The following is a 17,743-nucleotide window of genomic DNA, read 5'->3' on the forward strand; positions in this document are numbered from 1 at the left end:
TAGGGGTATTTTCCCTCCTCCCTCTCGGGAGGAGGGCATGTGCCCCTGAAATACCCTGGAGAGTCAGTTACCAAATGTCTTTTTTACAGACTAGAGCTTCTTTGAAGGTACAACAAGTCTCTTACGATAAGTTATAGGCCTATATGTAAATAGATATAGTCTTTAAAAAAAAAAAATAAAGAAAGACAAGAAAAGAACTCAAAAAAGGGAAAAAAATCGAAAAAGAATGCACAAAAAAAAAACAATTCCGTGGAAAGTATGGAAGAACTTGATACATATTTGCTCCTGGATAGGTTAAGTAAATTTTATGGTTTACTTGCATGGTTCTCAGCATAGGGTAGGCGCCTTACAGGGGATACTTCATATGGGCAATTTGAGAGTTACTGTACTTGGAAATGTAAAAGCGTAGTACCTTTTAGGTTTCCTACATCTGAACGCTATCTCCATCTCTAGTAATGAACTTAATATTTTAAGAGGATATCTGTATTAAAGAATGTTATAGCCAAGGGATACGTGAATGAAAAAATAGGGTGAGAAGCACTAGTTTATTCTCTACCATTTCCCAGTTAAAAATTCAAGTAGCCTCGGTACTGATCTTTTGATAAAATTACAGACATGCAATTCCTATTGCTCTTCCATTATAGGGGCTCCTTGTTTTGGAAACACAATAGAATCGTATCGTATTTCTTGGTGTGTATTTCTTGGTTTAACGTTCTCACGGTAATTGAAAAGGGGCAATATTTCCAGGCTTATTCCTTATGTTAATAAAAAAAATACTATCCAAAGAACTAGTTACGAAAAATTAAGATTGATGTTAAAACCCAAATCGAGCAGAAATAAAGTAACGTAATAATTGAAACTTGAAGTGAACCCTAACTCATCAAAGGGGGGGGGGGGATATAAAGTGCGTACAATTTTGGAAATTTTTGCTTCCGTTGAACAGCTCAAAACTTAGGATAACGCCTAAAACAACCAAAGGAAAGCACAGAGAAGTCTTTAGTTTTGACTGTTGTCCATCTTTTGATTCAGCACTGAGCAGCCATATTTTTCAAAATGACAGCCCCTCCATGGGCGCCCATAAACTGAATTCCAGGGGGGCAAACCTCGTGTAATTGGCACTTTTAATGCTATATAATAGAAATCTCAGAACAAAAATATAAAAATAAGGCAGCATCATTCGGCCAGAGGGGGGGGGGGCGGGTTCCCCCCCATATGAGCGCCCATGAGCCCCACTACAGTTTTGAAGAAACACTTCCAATTATTGATGACCTGGGAACTAAGCAAATTAACGGTGAAGCAAATGAACTTAAACGAAACTTAAATAATATCTCATCCTCTAATGAAGACTTGGGTGAGTACACGCTAAGTTCTGTGGGTATAAATTTAATAACAAAATGATTCGAAGAAACATGAGTTATAAAATCAGTAGCCAATCAAATTTGCCTAAAAAACATACAAGGTTAGCTGCCAGAGAAACAAGCATCGTAATAAAATACTATCAAATTTCTGAATAAAAGTGTATGATAGGTCTATGAATCAATAACTATTTTTGTCATATTAGCTGAACTATAAGAGGTAATAAAATTTTTCGTTGTTTTGCTTTTGGTTCATCGGTATTTTATGGAAGAGTTTCTTTTCAGATTTATTTTTGTTTTTGCTTTAGTCTTTACTTTTTATTTCGCTCAAGACAGCTATTAGTCATAATTACTAGAGTGTTCGCTTAGCTTTTATTTTTAATCACTGTCTTCTAAAAAATTTTTATTAACATTTTGCTTTTCGTATGATGGGAAGGCAGTGCGGTCTTCGTCCTTATTTCTATTTACTAACTAACGTATGCAAGGTGGAAACGGGAATGGTGAGTTTCTAGCTCATATGTAAGCTATGCGTGCTTACGTAAACTATCTTATGTCCCAAGTCGTGTTGTGTGTTTAATTTATGTTTCTGTTTGTTTGTTGCTTATGCTGCTCCAAACTTTTGTATGAAATATCGTTCATTTATATTCTTATTTTTTTCACAGATGGTATAGTTAGTTATTCCATGCCTCAAGGAGATCAAAGGGGTTCAAACTGGAATTTTTATGATTCTTCGTATGACGGATTTTGGGATGGTTCTTTGCTAAGACAAGGACTGGGACAATTGACAGATGGCCGACTCGGTCCTGAAAATTTCAAGACTACCTTCTATGAACGAGATAAAGGTATTCGCTTTGCATCTTCGCATATATAAATGGACGCCATTATATGTCTACTATAAGAGTAACAAAAATAATTTGGAAAAGACAGAAATTGGAATTCAGGGAAAGATAAAAATCCAACACCCAAACAAAACCTAAATTTAATTGGAGGAATTCTGTGGTGTCAATTCCCAGGAATATATGGGGAGATGGTTTTTTTTCACAATCAAGGGAGGGGTAAATTCTGTCATTTTTTTATTAGACCCAAAAAGGTATTTTTCAAAATCTTAGGGGGGAGCACAAGTACCCTTCCTTGTCTCCCTCTCTCCTAATTAATCCCACTGGTATCCTTTCTTATTAATGGTATCCTTTCTAATAGAGAGAGAGAGAGAGAGAGAGAGAGAGAGAGAGAGAGAGAGAGAGAGAGAGAGAGAGAGAGAGAGAGAGAGAGAGAGAGAGAGAGAGAGAGAGAGAGAGAGAGAGAGAGAGAGAGAGAGAGAGAGAGAGAGAGAGAGAGAGAGAGAGAGAGAGAGAGAGAAATGATACAGTTGTTAGGAGAAATGATACTAAAAGAGTTAAAATATAATACGGCTTCATGTACTCATAGTGTGACAAATGAGTTTTTGAGAATATGGTGGCTACGAATTTAGGGATCAAATTAAAAAAAACGAACATGATCAAGTAGTTCGTGGTAACGAACTGTAAGTAAAGAGTGATTCGGCTCAATAGTAACCGAAACTGTAAAAAACAGAATTTTGATGACAACAGATGCATCAAAAGAATTGTGTTTTTATGCTAATTCCAAGTATATAAAGCTTAATAAGTTTAACGTTACCCATCAAAAGTAATTAAATAAAAAAAAATAAAAAACTGAAAGCAACGAGCGACATTAAAACTTAAAACGAACAGAAACTATTCCGTATATGAAAGGGGCTGTCCCCTCCTCAACGCCTCGCTCTTTACGCTAAAGTTTTTTATTGTTTTAAAAAATAAAGTTGTGAGACAAAGTCAAACTTTAGCATAAAGAGCGAGGCATTAAGGAGGGAATAGCCCCTGTCATATACGGAATAGTTTCTGTTCGTTTTAAGTTTTAATGCCGCTCCTTACTTTCAGTTAAAAAAACTTGTTTTTTTATTTAATTTCTGAACGTCTTTGAATTAATTTAGCTTTGATTTCGGCTCACCGTACATGAATAATCAAAACTAAATTTGCATATTAATTTTTTTTTTTTTTGCTAAATGGCTTTCTCGAAATTTTGTTCTGCCGTAACTTACGAATTTACTTACGTAACGAATTTCTATATTCGTATGTTTTTACTACGTATATTAGGGAGATCGTCCCCTATTCAATACCTCGCTCTTTGCGCTGAAGTTCGAATTTTGTTCGAATCACAAACCCCTGAATCACAAAGGCCGGTTAATTAAAATAGATAGCTCTTTTGAAAGTACTAAAAAAAACTTTAGCGTAAAGAGCGAGGAATTGACAAGGAGGTGAACCCCCTCATATACGTAATAATTTCTGTTCGTTTTAAGTTTTAATGTTGCTCCTTACTTTCAGTTAAAAAAAACTTGTTTTTTATTATTTAATTTCTGATCGTTTTTAAATAATTCTGGGAAATCCGACGCCCCCTTCATAGAAACGTCCGTTCCCCAAGGAAACATCCTCCATGGAAAGATCCTCCCCCATAACCCATACTCCTACCCATCCCCCCACAACCACCAGAAAAAATCCCTCTTGAAAACGTCTGTACACCTCACAATAACCAATACTAGGCTATATGTAAACAATGGGCAAAGTTTATAACTTGCAGCCCTACCCCAGGGAACTGTGTGGGATTAAGTCATCGTCAAAGAAATATTTATTAAATTTTCGACTATGCTGAACAAAATGGCTATCTTAAAATTTTGATTGGGTGACTTCGGGAGAACAATGAGCGTAGGAGGGGGCCAAGTTGCCCTCCAATTTTTTAGTCACTTAAAAAGGGCACTAGAACTTTTAATTTCTGTTCGAATGAGCCCTATCACGGTTTTCTAGGACTACTGGATCGATACGATCACCCTTGGGAAAAAAAAACAACAAACAAACAAAAAACAAATAAACACGCATCCGTGATCTTTTTTCTGGCAAAAAAAATTACAAAATTCCACATTTTTGCAGATAGGTGCTTGAAACTTCTCTAGTACGGTTCTCTGATACGCTGAATCTGATGGTGTGATTTTCATTAAGGTTCTAGGATTTTTAGGGGTTGTTTCCCCCTTTTTTCGAAATAAGGCAAATATTCTCCGGCGCGTAACTTTTGATGGGTAAGTCTAAACTTAATGAAACTTATATATTTGAAATCAGCATAAAAATCATATTCTTGTGATGTATCTATTGGTATCAAAATTCCGCTTTTTAGAGTTTCGGTTACTATTGAGCCGGGTCGCTCCGTACCTACAGTTCGTTAACACAAACTGTTTGATGAGCCTGAGAAAATTTGCCCAATTTTTTTAAAAAGGGTGTGTATACCCCCAAAAAGTGAAGTGATTTTAATGAAAATCACACCATTAGATTCAGCATATAAGAGAATTCTACTGTATCTACTTATATACAAAATCTTATCAAAAGTTACGCGCCTGAAAAAATTTGGCTGATTTTCGAAAAAAAAGGGGAAAGATCCCCTAAACCTTATAGAACCTTAATGAAAATCACACCATCATATTCAGCGTATCAGAGAACCCTACTGTAGAGGTTTCAAGCTCCTATCTACAAAAATGTGGAATTTTCCATTTTTTGCCAGAAGAAGATCACGGATGCGTCTCTATTTGTTTTGGTTTGTTTTTTTCCCCAGGCTTATCTTATTGAACCAGTGATCCTAGAAGATCGGGAGAGGACTCATTTGATCTGGAATCAAAGGTTTTAGTGTCCTTTTAAAGTAACCAACAAGATTGTAGGGAAAATAGCCCCCCTCCAACGCACCCTTTTCTCCCAAATATATCTCATTAAAGTTTTGAAATTACCATTTGATTTAGCATGATTGAAAGATCCAATAACGATGCCTTTGGGTATGACATGACCCCCATAGTCTCCGGAGAAAGAGAACTAGAATTTATAGTAAAGGCTGACCAAACAGCCCGTTTTTTTTATTTTCGTTACTTCCCACTCGCTTCACTTCCTATGGTCGGTAGTACGCGTCTTTGGTCGTTGCAAATAACTCACGCTTTTATTGGACGGTATTCATGTCTTTAGCCCTCACAGGATTAGTTATGCCTCCGTCTGCTTGCTTGACTTGCTACACTTGTTAAATCTTCGGCTTCTTCAATTGTCCTTGCTTCGCCCGAGCCTCCTTTAAACGACTGAGGTGCAAAATCATCAGGAACTATGTTGGTGACTTTGACTAAGTTTTTAGTGGATTTCTTTTGTCCAATTTTCGTTGCTAAACTCTTATGTTTTTAAAATGGTTTACATTATAGTTGCATCACACTATATTTGCGATGACTTTCCATGTGATATAAAACATTGTGTAGGGCGGAGTTTAGGGAGGAGGGTACATCAACGAAATAAAAAAAAAATGATAATAATACATAAAAAATTGTGTGCCGACAATATTCATCATTTTACTTGCTAGTCAATGATGAACTGATAAAGACATATATGGTTTCCTCTTAAGCCTTTTTTTGTTTTTGTAATTTTACGATTGTTTTTTCGTCGGCTTATGTGTTGTCAGCGAAGTTTCTTGTAGATTTTTTTGGTCTAGCCAGTTTTCTTTATAACTTAAAATTATTTATACATTTTCCCCTTTTTTAGCTGCACTTTGAGGGGAATATATATATATATATATATATATATATATATATATATATATATATATATATATATATATATATATATATATATATATATATATATATATATATATATATATATATATATATATATATATATATATATATATATATATATATATATATATATATATATATATATATATATATATATATATATATATATATATATATATATATATATATATATATATATATATATATATATATATATATATATATATATATATATATATATATATATATATATATATATATATATATATATATAGTATATATATATATATATATATATATATATATATATATATATATATATATATATATATATATATATATATATATATATATATATGTGTGTGTGTGTGTGTGTGTGTGTGTGTGTGTGTGTGTGTGTGTGTGTGTGTGTGTGTATATATATATATATATATATATATATATGTATGTGTGTGTGTGTGTGTGTGTGTATATATATATATATATATATATATATATATATATATATCCCTTTTGCAGTGAGGTCCCTTAGCCCAAAGTGTAATATAAGTTTCAGGTCAATCGGAATAATTCGGCACTTTTTTTTAGAACGCTTTTTAGAGGAGGGGCCAATTTCAAAGGAACCAATCCTTCAAAAAATTTTTGCACGCTAGTCCCCTTGGCATAAATAAATACGACTGTAAGTTTCAAATTGGTCAGAATTTTTTTTTTGTGGCTCATTTTGGACCCCTTCCCCTTTCCTTAGCAAAATGCTGATGATCTTTTTGACCACCAAAATAATCACAGAAACTTTCACGATACTGGATTCCCAAGATCAAATATGCCCCTAGCTTTTTCCACTATAAAATGTAAAAAATTGACATTGGGTGTAATTTAGGATTCTTATCCTAGGGTTCTAGGGGTACGTCGTCCTTAGATACAAATTTTTTGATATTTTCGTCTATTCTGAAAAAAATGGGTACCTTCACGGGGTAACCAGACGTCCTAATGTGTTACAAAAGGACTATTATCAAATAGGGTTCTAGGACAGATGCTGGCAGTTCTCCAATCACTTCTGACTTTAAAAAAAGGCATTAAAACTCTCAATTTCCAATCGAATGAGCATCCTAGAAAGTTTCTACGACTACAAGGAGGGTTGAGGAGGGGGTATACCCGTTCCTATACGGAATAAATTCTGCGTGTTTTAGGCTCTAATGTTACTATTTACTTTCATAATTAAGGCGTAGACCAGAAATATTCCCAGTAATCCAGAGGGGTTAAATATCAATTTATACCCCCCCCCCCCAGAAATAATTGTATATTTATCTAAAGGCTCAATAAAAGTGAAGGTGTTTTGGCAATGAAATGCACTCTTTGAGGCATCTTTCTTTCACCTTCAAAATGATCCACCACCCCTCCGTCGTAATAGCTGGTACGCACTTACACATCATTACATATCATTCCATGAAAAACGAAGTGCATTAGTCAAGTTAAATGAAGCTTTAAAATAAATTTCAGAAAGATTTCTCTGCAATAAAAAGGGAGGTATCACCCTGCAACACTCTTATTCAGGCTTAGTGAAAGTCAAGGGGGTGAGAGATTACTTCTTAACCACCACCCCAATACTCATTTTCATACTTATCTGAAGGCTCATGGAGATTCAGACAATTTGAATATTGAAACGTGCTCTTTTAGGCATCCGTCAGCCGCCTCCTCCCTGCTGCCTACACAATGACACACCGCCTCTCCTTCATAATAGTGGATGTACAATCAAAAAATTTTCATCGTTCTTTTTATTTCTCTTAATTTCCTCTTTGGCTGTTCGATTTTACATTTGGGGAGAGTATTCAAGGGTGGGGGTTTTCTAGGGATGGTATTTTCCAAGGGGAATTTTCTGAGGGTGGGATTTTCCGCGGGAGAGTTGTCTGGGTGGAATGAGCCACGCCCCTAAGGAACACAGTAAAGGCTATGGGCTAACATTGTATCAACTGAAAAGCTATTGTGAGTTCAAGATGTGGTGACATATTATGAAATTTGAGAATTAATATTAAAAAGACTAATTCGATTAAGTTAGGAACAAAGTGTTATACGGTGGTTTGGCCGCATTTTACAGATGAACGATAATAGGTTAACAAAAATGTTTGTTTGACAATTCAGTTTTGGCCAAGCAACAACACGATGTCCTTGAACGGGGTGAGATGAGTTAATAAGAAAGGATTCTAAAGAGATATAAACTTCGAAGGGGGGGGGGAGAAAAAATGAAGCTCTGAAGAGGTTGGGATGGAAAAGAAGCATGTACAGGATTGTTGGCCTCAAGTGGTTTAAGTACCGTGATGAGCTTTACAGTGGTACGTTTGGTACTGTGAGTAATACCACCAGTTAATTCTCATTGAATTTAAATTCTGTCTTTATAACCTAACATCCAAATCTAGCTAGAATTTCATGCCTGGACGCGGATATCTGGTAAAACCTAAAAAAAATGAAAAAACAACGAAATAAAGGAAGATATTCACAGCCAAGTCTTTTCATTTGACATGATTTCATTCCTAAGAAATGAGTTCTAGGCTGTAGAACTAGGTACCCGTCTGTAATTCTTTTCAGCCAAGCACCGAATTCTAAGTTTGCACAGGAGCTGCATAAAACTTGAAGTCCGGTTAGACATTGCGCTTAGGCAAATGTCTAGATGGACCACCCTTTGAGCAGCAGTTAAGCCCACAAAAAAATCATTCGCCACCAATGTTGCCTTAACCCCCCCCCCCATAAAAAAACAAACTTGAAGAACTCGTTATGTTGAAATAAATGCCAGTTTGTGATAGCTTAATCACGTTTCAATTTTTCAGTTGCTTTTATTCTGGAGGTGATTTTATTTTAGATTTTTAACAGACAAAAGAAAAGAATTGAGACGGATGTAGCCTTATATTTTCTTGGAATAAATGCCGTAGGTGTCAATGCAAGTTTACATTTTTCTTCCCTCTCTTAATAGCTAATTTCTTTCGGACGATTAATAATTTCTGGGGCATCTTATTGGACTGTCATTATCGGCTAACATAAAGTTCCATTCTAGAAACGGAATTTTCTCTGAAAACTATTTATCAATGTTATTCTAGCCATTAGAAAATCGCATGGAAAAGCTAATGCCTACATAAAGCCATTATTTAAGAGTTCCGTAATTTTTTCTTGTGGGAAAGCTGGTCTTAAATCGCTCAATATTGGACAAGGGGATCTTAGATAGTAGAAATAATGGCTTCTAGGGAACCTTCTAAACATCAAGAATGTTTTTTTTTTCTGGAAATGCCACACTTGTACTAATAATGAACATGTGTATACCTGCTGTCAAATGAAACAGAGTAGATTGATCTGCTTTATCTTAAGTTGTTTCAAGCAGAAGGGAGAGAATTCTGGCCACTTACAATTTTTTTAATCACCAAAACATAAGGATGGGGTTCTTTTTTGCGCTATCTCACGTATATCAAGTATACTTGCTTTCCCGACATTGATATTCGCCTCTTCAAATCTTTGCTGCTTGTCCAAGGAGCATATCTAAACATACCTTCAGGCACGTAAGCAGGGTAATGGTAGGAAAAGTGTAATCTTCAGACGTGTCTCTTCAATAATCACAAGAATTGTAACCTAATAGCAATTTCCAGTATTTTTTAATAAGGCTGAATCTTTGTTTTAAATACTCATCCTATGCGAAACGTTCAAGAGCTGATTTAAACTTGAAATGGGCATTAATTATGTTTTTTAGATATGCTACTCTTTGTGGTGAAGAATTTGAAGGAAATGCGACATGTGTCTATTGCAACCGAAATAAAATAAAAAACACAAAATTTTGATATAAATCAGTGCAGCAAAAGAATCTCCTCCTTGCGATGATTCCAACCGTATAAAATTCGCTATATTTAAAATTGCCTATAAAAAGCCATGAGACTAAAAAATATTTCAAAGAAACTAAGAGAGAAAACTCAATGAAGAAAACAGACAAAACGAGGCTTCGGTCAGTAGCGAAAAGACAAAAAAAACATGCGAATATTTCGCCTGTATAAAAATGAGACGTCTTCAGTGTAAAAGAAACAAAGATTGAAAACTAAAATAAACTAAAAACACATAAAAAACCACCACCAATATTAAACTATAACTGTCGCAACAGACCACTTGGGTTACTGTTACTAATAGAGTTACTTCGAGGAAATCTCTAAAGCAACTGGAGTTGTTTTGTTGTTTCTTTTACGCTGAAGATCTTAGTTTCTCTTACGCTGTGGACACCTTGTTTTTATACAGGCGAAATATCCACGTCGTTTTTTTTCGTCTTTTGGCTACTGGCCAAAGTCTCGTTTTTTTCTGTTTTCCTCTTTGATTTTTCTCTCTTTGTTTCTTTGTCATGGCTAGCCAGTTCGGCTAAAGATCTTTCATTTGAAATTTTTTTCGCATTTTAATAAAAAGGGAAGAAACACCCTTTAAAAGACGGAATAACCTGGCGAAAATTGCAGCGTCATATTTATATTGTTCAAGAACAGAGGTTTCAAAATCCCCTGTGCAGAAAAACAACATTTTCTGTTTATATAAATGTTTCATGTTTATCTTGTTCCGAGAAGTTTGGTAACGAATACAAGTTTATTTGTCGTTTGTTTGTTTGTAGAAAGAGGTAAATAAGGCAACATTAGACCTTACAGTCCCAACGAGTGATACAGATCTCCATTTCATGGCCCTTCAGCCAAGAAGTGCAATGGTTCCGCTCATTCTTTCTGTTTACCTTCACCAGATTTCTCCAGGTACCCATTTAAAGCTAGGTCGACTCTGGATGAGATAATAAAGTCACGTCATTGACCCCCGTTCTAATCAAATAGCCAGCGACACCAGATTTCGAACCCTGTCCTCGCGGAATATTGTTGTTTTTTCCTACGGGTAATCTTATCTTACTAGTATCTGTAGAAAATACGAAGAGAGGTCTCATTTTAACAAAAACTAAAGGTTGTGGTGCCTCTTTTAAGTATCCAAAGTGCTCTTGCCGCAGGAAAGTGCCGATTTCAGCCATATTTTGCCACAAATCACAATTTTCCACGTGATTAAGGCCATCGCTCTATCTAATGAAGGTTATGAGATGGCCAATCCGCCTATACTTACCGACAAGGTATATCTAAAAGGTATATAGATTTAGCCTACAAGGTTTAGGTTTTACCACGGTTAAGACCCAATATTCTGTTCTCAAAACAAAATTTTGGTCAACTAGGGCAAAATGCCATCGAGCTACAATTCAGAGATAGCCGATCGTGCTAGAATCAACTAAAACCTACATTAATATCTGTCCAGCTTGAAAGGTCATACTACCATGCGATCCTGGATTCGTCCCTAATATTTAAACCGTTTGTACAAAATAAAGGGATATTATTTGAAACATATACACAACATTACTAACATTTATAAAACACTGTATTACTGTATACAAACTATTGGGGGAGGGTTATAAGGCCGGTGGGTCTTTTCTGGGCTGGAGGGGATCCCAGAACCCTCAAAAATGCAATCTTAAGGCCAAATTTTTCAACTTTTTGTCAGAGGTCTATCCGATCAATGTGAATTTGAAATCTAACTCCAGCTACCTCTTTCTAAGCCCTTGCTCTCTACGCTATAATCTTTAAGTTCTTTTAAAAATACTTCTCTTCCGTATTCAATGGACCCTGTGTTTGAGCAGTCTTTCTTAAAGAATTGTGATAAAGAGTCAAACTTTAGCATTAAGAGTGCGGGCAGAGGAACTATTCCATATTTGGAACAGTCAGTACTGACCAGTACTGACTGTCCCGCTTCTGTAGCTCCTATTGTGTAACTTTGAAATGCAACGAATTACATGTCAATAGAGTATCGTTTCTACTTTAGAAATGTCGTTTATTTATCTTTGAAGAAGAACAGAAACTTGATTGTTAAAAAACTTGAAGCGACATTCGGTATTCCAGCTAATTTAGACGATTGTTTACAAATCGTTAGGGATTTTTTTTTTCTCTTTTCTTCTCAAGGCCTATCCATCAAAAAAAGTAAACAAAGGAAGATTCCCTTAGTAATAAGGATATTTATGCTTTCTTAGTCTATTAGTAATATGGAAGGACATAGTGTTTTGAACGTCTTGCCAAAAGAATTTTGTTTTCGAATTATTGGGTCTGAAATGTTTCCTATTTTTAGAACTATCTACTTCTTCAATCAGTTATCCCTGTTATCTCATGATTTTAACTTTATCCGTGTTTTTCCAACTTTATATATGAGCTATTATTATTGCTACTGTTTAAGCTATTGTTTATTGCTATTGGGCTATAAGTTATTGTTTAAGCGTAGTTATTGGATTTACCTGATGCATAGATAGGAGAGATTTCTGAAAAAGCTATTATGATGGTATCAATTCAAAATGGATAGGGTGGGGGTGAAATCTATATGTCAAAATCTAAAGGGATGGCCATTTTGTTACTTTTTTCATTTTTTCCAATAAGAAAGATGTTTATTCATGATAACACCTAAAAAGGTGTTTTCAGAATGGGGGGGGGGGGATATGGAAGGAATACCACCCTGACCGTCCAATTGACGCTCCTGACCCTGTATTTCAAGAATATGCTGTTTTCTTATTTTTAAGGAAGCCTATCTTCCTAAAAATGAGTCTTCCGAAACTTTTAATTCTGCCTAATGTTTGACATTGAGTGAGTTAAAACATAGACACAACTTCATTGAAGGCTTTTACTATCGAGCAAAATATGCTACGGTGTATTTTGCTTTTGCAAATAAAATATGGTCCCGGTATATATATTTTTTTGGAGGGGGGGGGGTAGATTTCAGAGTCCATAAGTCCAACTGGTGCATGCCACTTTTCTTATTTATTTGTTTTTTTTTTTTTTTTACTTACAAATAAAAGAACTACGTAAAACGTTATTTCAAAAGACGGCCTAGTATTTGTCACAAAAGAACTGATTAGGACTTGGACGTGTCATTGGGATGGAACGTCTACGTTTCTCTAAAGCAAATAGTCTGTAGGGGAGAGGGGTAAGAGATAGGCCAGACAATTTAAATGAGATGACAAACAGTAATGTACAACCTAGTGATTTTTTGCGAGGTAGCCGAAGTCGTTAAAAAAGTAACTTAAGGCCTTTGGGTATTTTTTCTAGGAGGGAGCCTAAATAGAAGCTATCTTTAAGATGTCATCAGTAATAGATCAAGTCGGAAAAATGTTACTAATTAAAGTTAGATTTTGCTAACATGCGTCGTTTTCGTTTAGGACGGACTTTTGGTTCGAATAGCTATAATAATGATACTGAGAGTATATTATAATCATATAATAATCTCCAATTCAGTAAATAAACCAAATCCCGCAAAAGGTAAAATGTATATAACTCCTCGTCAAAGCACGGTGTTTTCCCATATTAGGTTGCCGCCATGTAAAGTACACCAAGAAATATAATAATTACTTTAAAACTATTTTCAGAGGGCAAATGAAATAAATATTATCTTAAAAACTATAATGTCACTAGCAGGGGCGTAACTATTTTGTAGAATGACGCCCTGTAATGTTTACTGTTTAACTACTGCCTTTCATAGTAATAACAATAGCCATTAAGGTGTGGCTATTTTCTCAAGTGGCTTTGTCAATTAATAACTACCTAATCTGTTATAATCTCTTTGTGTTTGTGTTTTAATAGCAAACTTGGTACTTGTATGATATAGCCCCTACCTAATATTCTTCTAATATGTTTCTCTGACGCTCAATCCTAATGAAATATACCTAAGTATGATAAAAATCTAATACACTAGAAACACATTTGGGCTATATTGTTAGCACATTCAGGGGAGGGCTAAAGTATAGCGGGTCTGCATGCCGAATGTGTTAGGTACAATTATTCTGCATATTATGAAATAAGAATTGTCTTCTAACTTCACACTGTCCAAATACTTTAACCCCCCCCCCCTAATGTGCAAATACATAGCCCAAATTACTTATTTTCCCTCTGTTCTGTCACTTCTCTTTGTCTTGTCTCACGCTAAGCTGAAAGAAACTAATGAAAAAAAAAACATTCTATAATGCATGAATGAATGAACAACTTGAGCGGTAGGGGCTAAATCACAACAGTTCGTGGTAACGAACTGTAAGTAAGGAGTGACCCGGCTCAATGGTAACCGAAACTCTTGAAAACGGGATTTTGATACCAATAGATACATCAAATGAATCAGATTTTAATGCTGATTTCAAATATATAAGTTTTTTCAGGTTTAATCCTATCCATCAAAATTTAAGCGCAATTTGGCTGATTTTCAAAAAAAGGAGGAAAGACCCCCTAAAAGTTATAGAACCTTAATGAAAATCACAGCATCATATTCAGCGTATCAGAGAACGCTACTGTAGATGTTTCAAGCTCCTATCTATAAAAATGTGGAATTTTGTATTTTTTGCCAAAAGAAAGATCACGGTTGCGTGTTTATTTGTTTTTTTGTTGTTTTTTTCCCCAGGGGTGATCGTATCGACCTAGTGGTCCTAGAATATCATAGGAGGGCTCATTGGAACGGAAATTAAAAGTTCTAGTGCCCTTGTTAAGTGACCAAAAAAATGGAGGGTGACTAGGCCCCCTCCCACGCTCATTTTTTCCCAAAGTCAACCGATCAAAATTTTGAGATAGCCATTTTCCTCAGCATGGTCGAAAGTATGATAATTATGTCTTTAAGGGTGACTTAATCCCCCGAAGTCCCCGGGGGGAGGGCTGAAAGTTATGAACTTTACCCGATGTTAACATATATAGTATTGGTTATTGGGAAGTATACAGACGTTTTCAGGGGGGATTTTTTCTGGTAGTGGGGGATGGGGGGGGGTTGTTCGGGGGTTATATGGGAGGATCTCTCCATGAAGGAAGTTTTCATTGGGGAAGGGACATTTCTATGAAGGGGACGCCGGATTTCCCAGCATTATTTAAAAAAAAGATCAGAAATTAAATAAAAAAAAAAGTTTTTCAACTGAAAGTAAGCAGCAACATCAAAACTTAAAACGAACAGAAAATATTACGTAGGCCTATATGATTGGGTTCACCCCCTAGTCAATACATCGCTCTTTAAGCCAAAGATTTTTTAGTACTTTCATAAGCGCTATTTATTCTAATTAACGGCCTTTGTGATTAAGCGGTCATTTTTAAAGAATTGGAACAAAATTCAAACTTTAGCTTAAAGAGCAAGGTATTGACTAGGGGGCAAACCCCCTAATATACGTATTAAAATATATGAATATAGAAGTTCGTAACGTAAGTTAATTCGTAAGTTACTTATATTTATTACTAATAAAAACGTTCGTAAATTAAATTAAACAAGTTTCGAGAAAGCCATTTAACCAATAAATGTAAAATTAATATGCAAATTTTGTTTTAATTATTCATGTACGGTGAACCAAAATCAAAACCTGCATTAATTCAAAAACGTTCAAAAATTAAATAAAAAAATCTAGTTTTTTTTTAACTTAAAGTAAGGAACGACGTTATAGCTTAAAACGAACAGGAATTATTCCGTATATGAAAGGAGCTGTCCCCTCCTCAACGCCTCGCTCTTTACGCTAAAGTTTGACTTTCTCACACCTCTATTTTTTCAACAATAAAAAACTTTAGCGTAAAGAGCGAGGTGTTGAGGAGGGGACAGCCCCTTTCATATACGGAATAATTTCTGTTCGTTTTAAGTTTTAACGTCGTTCCTTACTTTCAGTCAAAAAAACTTGTTTTTTTTTATTTAATCATGCAAGTAACGCAAACTTCGCCTGTCACATTTTAAGTTTTAGCTTTTCTTTAAAAAATCAGCAACGTTTGTGTGAAAATCCATTAAAATAATGTTTCTGTTTTTGTCTTTGATCAAAGGTTCTTAATTTATTCAAGTTTGTATAGTTTATTGAAGTTTACTTCAATTTACTACCAGTAGCATTTCTAACTAAACTAAAAACATATTTTCAAGCAGAAATTTATGGAAAAGGCATTGGCCTACATGAATAATTTTTATTCTATTTTGAATATTCATATCTTAGTAATCAGTATGAATGGAGAAGCTAACGTATGAAATAAAAAAGGAGAAGCAAAATCGATTAGTTGTTTCAAAATATAGATTCGAAAAACGATTTAAAATCTCACTTTTTCCTTTTATTTTACCTTTAGACTTCGGCAATATATAACAGTTACGGCCTTATGACATCCTCTTTATTTAAAAAAAAATAATGTTTGACCCTTTTCTTTTTCTTTTTTTTGGCAGTAAGTATCAGTAAGTAACAAGTATAGTAACAATAAATCCAGTAAAGTAAGTAAGTAAAGTATAGTAAAAATAACTAACAATAAGTATACTTTCACTTCAAAAACTCGATTGCAATATGCATCAGAAACTCCTGCCTTGAAATTGAATAGCTGGCCGTAATAATTGAAAAAGTCGCAAAACGTCAATTCGTAAATGGAAAAATTGCTTTGAGTAATTTTCAAATAGAAAAGTATCGCTAAGTCCCCAAATTGTCGTATAGGTTCATTACTCATAAGCAGACTTACTAGTTGTTTCTAACAAACAATTCGCTCAACTGAACAAATAGAAAAATATACTTAATAGGTTGTTGGTTTACGCTACTGGATCACTCAGTGAGATTTTGCTCTCTTGACCGCTAAACTTGAAAAACTGCGACGGTGTCAATAATGTTTTATATTGCAATATTTAGTAATAAATTACCTCTCCGCCCTTATCTTTCTATTTTCTGGCAGTTTGAATTTAAAGAGATAATTAGGACAACGCCCTGTGTTTGAAAAGCTACCATTTAAGTTGCTTAGCTTGATTTATTACCCCTTGAAGCAAGAAGTTTTTGTCAAGTACTGAAGCTACGTAACTTGTTGCCTAAAGGCTATTTAAGAAAAGGCTGAAAAAATTCTACTTCTTTCTTCGAGTTCTAGAAGTTTCACGATTCGTACTCTTCCTTCATTTTCTTTTCATTTTTTTTTAGCTCAGAATTGGGTGGGATGGAGGAACGACACACGGAACAGCCATTCAATCGAAATTGTTTTTCAGTTTGATTTTGTTCGAGATTTTTCGTCGATGGTTGTTTATACAAACAACCAATTTACAAAAGATGTGCAGGTAGGTAGTTGCTTTTATATATATATATATATATATATATATATATATATATATATATATATATATATATATATATATATATATATATATATATATATATATATATATATATATATATATATATGTGTGTGTGTGTGTACTTTGTGGACGTCGACACCAATTTTTTCCTGCAAACTGGCTCAGATTGTTTCATTGTAATCACGACCGTTTTCGTTCACTTTGTTTTTGATCTTTAAGTTCTTCAGTGGGATTAACCACTTATTCTATAAACATGAAATTGGTGGTAACAGGCATGTCTGACCTTTTACACTGCTTTGATCCTGTTTTCTGCTGCTGTCATAACGTCCAACCCTTTTCCTGTTTTCTCAAAGCGATGATTTCGGATACGTGCATATAAAAATCCTTAAAGTACTTTTATGCAAAATCCTATCCTCATCTGTCGAATTCAATCTCTTATATATAAAGAAAAGGGGAATCACGGGATTAAAAAAAAGGTGCCTTAGTGTAATAACATTTGTTGGAGTAGGGAGATAGATTTTGACCCATGGGAATGGGGTGTAGTGGCAGATTGTGGGCTAACGCTAAGAACAGGTGGGGGATTATAATTCAGAAATTATCAGCTTAAACCTTGCATGATTTGAAAGGGACTTTAATGGTCGGTTGACAGCTT

General features: G+C 34.7%; 1 protein-coding gene across 1 annotated transcript in view; it reads left to right on the forward strand.

The window, feature by feature from the left end:
- Positions 1-17,743, forward strand: part of Ddr (discoidin domain-containing receptor 2) — a 191,375-nt gene that overhangs the window by 71,627 nt on the left and 102,005 nt on the right. The window contains exons 6-7 of the mRNA XM_089104637.1: positions 2,018-2,197; positions 16,940-17,073. Of these exons, the coding sequence (XP_088960763.1) occupies positions 2,018-2,197; positions 16,940-17,073 (314 nt within the window). The remainder of the gene's footprint in view (positions 1-2,017; positions 2,198-16,939; positions 17,074-17,743) is intronic.

This window comes from Artemia sp. Qi Xiang Cuo, chromosome 18 (genome assembly GCF_049724085.1).
Source record: "Artemia sp. Qi Xiang Cuo chromosome 18, ASM4972408v1, whole genome shotgun sequence".
Lineage (NCBI taxonomy): Eukaryota > Metazoa > Arthropoda > Branchiopoda > Anostraca > Artemiidae > Artemia > Artemia sp. Qi Xiang Cuo.